Source organism: Aphelocoma coerulescens, chromosome 3 (genome assembly GCF_041296385.1).
Source record: "Aphelocoma coerulescens isolate FSJ_1873_10779 chromosome 3, UR_Acoe_1.0, whole genome shotgun sequence".
NCBI lineage: Eukaryota > Metazoa > Chordata > Aves > Passeriformes > Corvidae > Aphelocoma > Aphelocoma coerulescens.
In genome coordinates this window covers 19,928,568-19,936,181 of record NC_091016.1, presented here as the reverse complement: position 1 = coordinate 19,936,181, position 7,614 = coordinate 19,928,568, and the positions used below count along the sequence as shown (strand labels likewise).

General features: G+C 44.5%; 1 protein-coding gene across 1 annotated transcript; it reads right to left on the bottom strand.

The window, feature by feature from the left end:
- Positions 1-939: 939 nt before the first annotated feature.
- EPCAM (epithelial cell adhesion molecule) lies at positions 940-7,598 on the bottom strand. Its single transcript, XM_069009337.1, has 9 exons — positions 7,406-7,598; positions 6,920-7,024; positions 6,074-6,314; positions 5,730-5,795; positions 4,475-4,538; positions 3,994-4,095; positions 3,642-3,839; positions 3,211-3,252; positions 940-2,596 (listed from the first exon to the last, which is right to left on the bottom strand). The coding sequence occupies exons 1-9, from the start codon at positions 7,473-7,475 to the stop codon at positions 2,555-2,557; spliced, it is 930 nt and encodes a 309-aa protein (XP_068865438.1). The 5' UTR covers positions 7,476-7,598; the 3' UTR covers positions 940-2,554.
- Positions 7,599-7,614: the final 16 nt, after the last annotated feature.

Genomic DNA, 7,614 nt, shown 5'->3' with positions numbered 1-7,614 from the left:
CATTAGAAATCATTTTTTGCCATATTGCTCTCTATATGAGAAGAACTATCACATGCATATGTGGAGAGTTGACACAATGTGATAATGGCTTTTTAAATCTTTTTTAAATTTCAGTGCATTAGTCTCCTCTTGGTATAAAAATCTGTAAAATACAATAAGCTGCAGGATACCAATACACTAATTTCTCAGGTATTTTCCCCCTCATCCTTTTCTATTTCCTTATAAATACACATTTTTATGCAGCTGGGCTGCTGGACAGGTGCAGTGTTTAGTAAACAGAACAACACAAAAGCCAAAATGCCAATAAAACTATTTAGAACAGGAAACTAATGAAAAAACTATTACTGATCACCATTTTGAGACCTGAGCAGCACCGTGCTAGTACCATACAACTGAGTTTAGAAATAGTGCATTCCCTTCAGTTGTGGATTTAAACTCTTGTGGTTTTTTTAAGAATTTCTGTAAACTTCTGGTTTTCTGTTCCCTTGGCTAGTTTCAGGCAAATCTGACAAGGAAGAAGACCGTAACATAGCACTAAACTTCACATCCAACACAAAAATTTCCACTAAGTAAAAAAAAAAAAAATTGAAAAGTGTCTGAATGCCTCCCTGTACTGTGGGAAAAGCAAGGAGAAGATGATGTTCAAACAAACCGATTGGGACAAGGTCCAGGGCACACAGCAGCTACGTACCAGCCAGTCCAGTCAAGTCTGCACACGTGCAGCTCCAGCCCAGCCACAGCACACAATACTTCTTTCCATCCCACAGGCCAAAAGCGTGGTGTGAAACGGGGAGGGAAGGAGGAGGAGAGAAAACAATGGCATTAGAGTCTCAGGGAGAAGAAATGGCAAGGATACCATACTGCAGATATTTAAGGAAGTAGAGGAGATGGAGACTGAAGCATTGGGGAAGACAATAATACACTCAGCACAAGACCAGCTTACTGAAAACGTGGCTTTATTCGGTTAACAGCTTACAGAACTGTACAAAATTCATCACACCTCAGCAGATTGCCCGCATACCTGGGGAGAAAGGGAACGGCACAGAGCAGCAGAGGAAGAGCCTGCCCTGCAGAAGTTTCCACTGACAAATCTGCCTGAAAAGGCTGCAAAACATTCCAGTAAATTCCCTACTTCGGGATTTTTGTGCAATGCCCAACACAGCAATGCATGCATGCGAGGTACCACCCTGTTGAAAGGCAGAAGGGATACTGGTGAGCTGTGGCAGTGGAGGTAACACCATCACAGTTCAGCAACTTCCCTGTTCTATCAAGCAGGCACACTGATAGGGCACACACATCACATTTAATTTCATGAACAGTATGTAGAATATCCTCTCAGTAGTTTATCCTACTTTTCCTGTTTTAGCCAGGGTGGGTCAAAACATGCACCACATTAGTAACAAGGTTTGTCACTCAGTTCCTTATCTTGCATCTCATTATTTCTTTGGCAACAGGAGTTGCAGCATTTCCTTTATAAATCAGATATGCTGGAGGGATTGCTAGCCAACATCCATGGCACAGGTTACTGACAGCCAAAGCAAGCTCTCCTGTGTCCATGGAACGCTCTGGGAGGCAGACAGCCTGTGGAAGTCTGGTCAGCATCTATGGCAGAGAACAGGAATAACAGCAGAAACAGCTCCTTGCTGTGCAACAGCTTTGCCCCAGACAAAAATCACAGTAATGGGGTAAATTGCTCTTCCCCAGCTCCACCGTCAGATGTCAGGCCTGCCCACCCCCAACCCTGCACCAGAGATGTCCTAGATTAGAGGCTTATTTTATTTTAAATACTTACATAGCATTGGAAAGAGCAGGCTATGCATTCCTGAAATGACTACATTCTCAGCCTGTTCATTTTTTATACAACAATCTGTATATTATCATTTCACTCTTGTTGCATACTTTTCACAGCTTTAAGAAAAAAATATCATGCTATTGCAATACTATATGGCTAATAAAAACTGCTAATTGGAGTTCTAGAATATTTTCAACTATGCTGCAGTTCCTTGCTTTAAGGAATCAAACTACAAATTTCTAAGCATGATAACTTAGCAGACTATCATTTCACCATGGAAGAATTAGAAGCCTGTTTCAAAGTTTTATTAATTCAAGTCATAAAAAAGTTACAGCAACTTCAAATATGTACAAACCTTGTGTTCACTTATGCAGGAGACAGTCTCATTACAACAACATGGCTACAAAGTCATTATTTTCAATAAAACTCCCACAAGGGTAGAATAACCACTTAAGCATGTATGCTCCAAAACCCTAGTAACAGCAGTTGTCAACTCGTTTCATCATCATAATAAAAAAAATAAAATCAGGGAGCAATAGTTGAGTTTTACTTGAATAAGATGGGGCATTTAACTCTTAACAAATAGTAAAAGTAGTTGAATGGTTACCAGTCTTGGTTGTTAAGAGTTTAAACAATCATTAAGTGAGCACAGTTGCCTCCCTTTCAGAAGGGGAATTCAGAACTTTTAAGAGTTAAGATTCATGCTTCCAATGTTTTTGTCGTCTTCTTTGTTTGACTCTCACTTGTCTTCAGTTGATTAAGTTAAGCATTCAGTCCTCTATGCATTTCATTCATTTCCTTCACCTGGAGGGGAGAATGTAGAGGGAGATCAACATTTGTGCTACTTCTAAACTTTAAGACTCAGTAAGTTATTGGGACTTAGACCAGATTTTCACTAGCAAATGGATTTGATGCAACACTAACAGAATCAACCACGCCAAAACTATCATATTTTTTTTAAAAAGGCATTATTTAGCTACAACATTGTTTGGATTCCTTCACAAAAGGCTCCACGCTTGGTGTGAAGCACCATTTACTATTCCATTGGAAAGTAGCTCTTCAATGGGAACTGGAAGATCCCTGCAAATACCTCAGTAAAGGACTTCATCACAGAACAAGACTATCAGCACTTCCTGTGGATTGCACAGCCCTTTGCTATACATATGTAAAATAGAACTTGCAGTAAAAACCGAACCCCACCCCCTCAGCCCTGGGAAAAGCAGCAGATCACCAGTTCTTTGAAACTAGTGTGGAACTACACAGAGGTGAAAACTAGCTACAGAATTTGAATACTTTCAGTCTCCTTAAACACATCTGAAGCACTCAAAGCAAGATTTTAACCTACAGCAAACTTAGGAGTTTCTGGATTCTCGTCAACCTCCTCCCCCACATATGCACCACAAACAGAAATTAATTACCTCAGCTTTCACGTACTTCCCTTTCCTCCTCCTTGTGAGGACCTGTAAGAGAAGGATGCAATATTTTTTAAGTCTTGATGTACAAGTAACTTCACCTGGTTTTGACTTCAAAAACACAGAACTTGAAGCTGTCCTTTCCCTATCCTTCCAAAGTGAGGTACAAACGAGATTGTCTGTCACTCTCAGCTACTTTAAACCAGGAGGTACTTTGTTCACCTCTATGAATTGTTCCCAGTACTTGTTTTCCGGGTGACACCCTTCACTTGTAACCTGAAACAGGGACAGTATGCCCATCACCAATTTCCCACTTCCCAGGTCTGAAGAAGCAAGCCAATTTATGACAAAACTTTCCATCAGAATCCAAATACGCGTGTTGTTACTTCCCAAACTGCAGTGGTATAGTTCTGCTTGGCAGCTTTGTTAGAACTTACCAGAACAACAATTGCAGCCACTATTGCTATTGCTACCACTACAATGACAGCAATAAGGCCAGGAGTCAGAGACTTCATGGAAAACTCTGGTGCAATTTCATCAACGTAGTAGACCACTGTCCTCTCAAGCTTCACCTCTTCGTTGTCAATGCTGACATTTAGCCCAGCATTATTATGAAAGATGGATTGACCTTTCACCTAAAACAGGTAGGAAAAGAGAGACTTGCTAGTTCACATTTATCTCCTCCCAGGAATAATTCACCTTGCTTTAGCCAGTACACAGCCCAGACTCCTGAATGCAGTGCAATACCCACATCCAGCCTCTGGCAGACTTCACCCGTGAGCCACTTACATCCTTTTCAAAGTAGTAGGCCACATCAGCTATATCCACACCTCCAAACGATTTGTCTGAGGAATTTTGCTTCAAATCAATAGTAATGTAAGGGTTTTCATACTGCAAAAGAAATATAGTGTGGCATTAAGAAGGAGGTAGTTTAAATCCAGCTATCAAATATTCACCAAAACATTATGATCCAGCTTGTGAACTTACATCCTGGAACAAGTTTATGGTTCTTGAACTCAAGCCAACTGTTTACAGTAGGATTCAAATTCCACTTTTTAAGTGGAGCAAAGAAGTAATCTACAGACTAAGGAGAGCAGTGTAGCTTCTCAGCATTTCTGTTCAGATACAGCTATTTGCTAACTGCTCAGTGAGTGTCACTATTTTGAGAGCTTCTACTAAAACATGCTGTGCTGCATTAGTCAAATAAGAGTTTTCAAAGTTACTACAAAATAAAGTTCTGATACTTTACTAAACATTATGTGCCTCTTACCAGAACACTGCTTATATAGCGGTCATCCAGCTGGTAACGACTGGTAATGGCATCCGTGAAAAACCTGTAAGGATGTGAAAGCCATGGCTGTAAAAACAGTACTATTTCACACATATCATTTCTGAAGTAGAGAAGACCAGTGTTAATTGTTTTCTTCTGCAGTCTCTGTGGTGGGTGGACCCCAGCTAGCAGCTAAACCCTCACCTAGTCTCTCACCCACTTCTCCCTAGCAGGATTGGGAAAAGAATCAGAAGGGCAAAAGCAAGGGAAAAAAAAACCAAAACAACCTTCATCAGCTAAAATAAAGACAGTCCAGTAAGTGAAAGGGCTGGGTGGGGGAAATATAAAACCTCAAACGATGTAAAAGCAATCAGTCATCAGTAACAGACCAATGTCCAGCCACCCTCTGAGCAATGGCTACTTGGGGAAAAAACCTTCCCCCAGATTAACTGCTGAATAGGGCATTATACAATTTGGGCTGTCTGTTCAGTCAATTCAGGTCAGCCCTGTCCCCCTCTCAGCCTCTTGCCCATCCCCAGCCTACTCACTGGGGCAGCAGAGTGAGAGTCTGAGAAGGCCTTGACGTTGTTTAAGCACTGATCGGCAGCAGCTAAAACACTGGTGGCTCTATCAACACTGTTTTGGTAACTGGTCTAAAACACAGCACCACAGTTACTGCTGCCAAGAAAATTAACTCTGCCCCAACCAAACCCAGTGCACTCTCTCCATACTAGAGTTCAATTAACTCCTAACAGTGAAGAGGCACTTAGTGAAAAATAAACACCTGCGTTAGACAAAAGTTTTACCAGTTTGAAGAGTTCAGAAAAAGAGCTAGAGGGCAACAGCTTTTGTCCTGGAAAGGAGGTGATCTAATAGCTTCAAATAGGGTTTTGTTTTAACAAAATGAAAAAAAAGAAGAGGTTAAACTCTTATTTTCTTCCTGATGGTGCTATGTAGTCCTTCTGCCACTTTTGTCAGTTTACTTTCTGAACAGTTCCACCTATTACCTTCCATTTCTTTTAGTATATTGATTGGGGGGGGGGGAAGTAGCAATCAATTTTTAATCTCTTTAGCAGTTAATTTGTTTTCAATAAAAATTAAAGCATTTCTATGAAGGAACTGCAGCTCACTTCTAAGGCTGTCTTACAAATGAGTTCACAGGTTTGAAAATGCTTTTAAGCAACTGTTTGGAAATACACTAGATATCTAGTAGGACATGCAGACACTACCACGACACATCACTATCATCACTTACTTCTTTAAAGATTCAGCGTTCAGAGGAGCATTTCTCTCGGCATGTTTCATTTCAATGATGATCCACCTGAAGTACAATGAATATTCTTGAAGTGCATGCATATAAAACATACCAAAAAAAATCTAACCCCAGGCTAAAAAAAACAGAACAGTGAGACAAAAACAAAGCAAGCAAAGTCTCTTCCAAACTCCCTTCAGTATCTCCTGTTTTCTGAAGAAAAAGACCCAGCAGTTACCAAGTGTTGATTGCTCCATCTTCATTCATCCCCAGTGCATCATTCACACAAGGCAGAGCCTCATACAAGAATGTTTTCATGGAACAGCACACCCTGTTGAAAGACTTACGTCGTTCTGACTAATTGATTGCACTTCAAGTCTGCATCATGTTTGTCAGTTCTTCTAACTCCAGCTGTATTCACGCACCAACAGGTGGTTCCATTGCACTGCTTCGCCTTGAAAGCACCACTATTTTCACACTCAGGATCATAGAGGCCATCGGTATCTTCAAACGCATCTTTTGGTTTCTCACGACGACCCGATTTTGAGCCCATCACTTCTGCTTTTATCAACAGGCATTTTGAAGTCACTGAAAATAACCAGAAAGTCATGTTATGCAGCCTCAGACCACGCATGTCCAAAACAGAGCTCTGAGTCCAGAGAAACACAAGGTTACATCAGCAGCAACCAGATCTGAAGCCATTACACGGAAGAGCGGATGTCTAACGTGTAGGTGGTGCGTAAAATCAATACAACTGGGGTATGTCAGCCTCTCAAGGCAAAGGCCTAACAAGTCCAGCCTAAGGACTTCCAGCTTCCATTTCTCACAGCTAGAGGCTTGCTCACAGCTTAGCTGAGCTCGAACCCAGAGCAAGGTCTTGTCACAAGGCTCTTTCCCTCTGCATTTGTAGGAGAAGCGAGGATATGTGCTTGCAAGGAAGCCAAACATTCATCTTCAAGAAATTTTTGCCACTGGAGAACAAATATTGAGGAGGAGGGGGGAGCCTACATCAGTACAAGCAGAGAAACCCTGAACACTTATCCAACCAACACCAGTTGACTTAGAAGACCAGGAATAAGAACTCCTTCCTTTCCTCCCTTACTTGCTGGAAACTCAGTGGTCATTCTCGCATATTCCCCGGCGCTCTGCGGGCGCATTTCCGTGCCACCCACCGGCCGTGCCCTTTTACTCACGGGTGCTACAGTCCACGGTGACGCCGGAGCCGATGGCGTCGCAGCGGCAGCGGCCCTCTTCCACCCTGCAGTTGGTGACACGCTTGTTCTTCTCGCAGACACACGCTGCAAGAGAAGCGCGGCCGTGAGCCGGGCACGGCAGGGCACCGCCACCCGCGCTCCGCCGCCGGGCAGGACGGACAAAGCCACCGCGCAGGACGGACAAAGCCACCGCTCACCGGCCGGGCGTGGCGTGCCCGCACCCCCCGCTTTCCCCCCGGCCCCCCACCCCCCTTCCCGAGCGCCGGGGCTCCCCTCGGGGCGCGGACAAAGCGGCGCTATTAGAGCCGGATGCTCCTGCCCCCCTCGCAGCCCCGGCGAAGAGGGCGGGATGGCGTCGCCATTTGGCGGCATGGGGCGCCCAGCGGAGAGCGGGAAGGAGTCCCGGGGCGGGAGAGCTCGGTCAGGAGCGGGGCGCCAGGCGGACAGAGGGGTGCGGGCACTCACAGTTCTGCTGGGCAGTGGCGGCGGCGCAGAGCAGCAGCAGCAGGAGCGCAGCTCCGCAGAGCGGCTTCATGGCTGGGACGGGCGGCAGGGCGCGGAGAGGACGGGGGAAAGTCCTCGGGGACGCGGGCAGAGAGGGAGCGGTGCGTGCGCGGCGGCGGAGCGGTGTGAGCCGCCCAACAGGTTCCGCAGGTGGTGGTGGCTGCGCCGCG

Bases quoted from the DNA above. Each gene is read 5' to 3' on its own strand.
- EPCAM (XM_069009337.1), bottom strand. From the start codon at position 7,475: ATGAAGCCGCTCTGCGGAGCTGCGCTCCTGCTGCTGCTGCTCTGCGCC. The intron at 6,315-6,919 runs GTGAGTAAAAGG...GGTTATTTTCAG, and splicing joins CACCGTGGACTGTAGCACCC to TGACTTCAAAATGCCTGTTG. The intron at 4,539-5,729 runs GTAAGTGATGAT...ACATCCTTACAG, and splicing joins AACGCTGAATCTTTAAAGAA to GTTTTTCACGGATGCCATTA.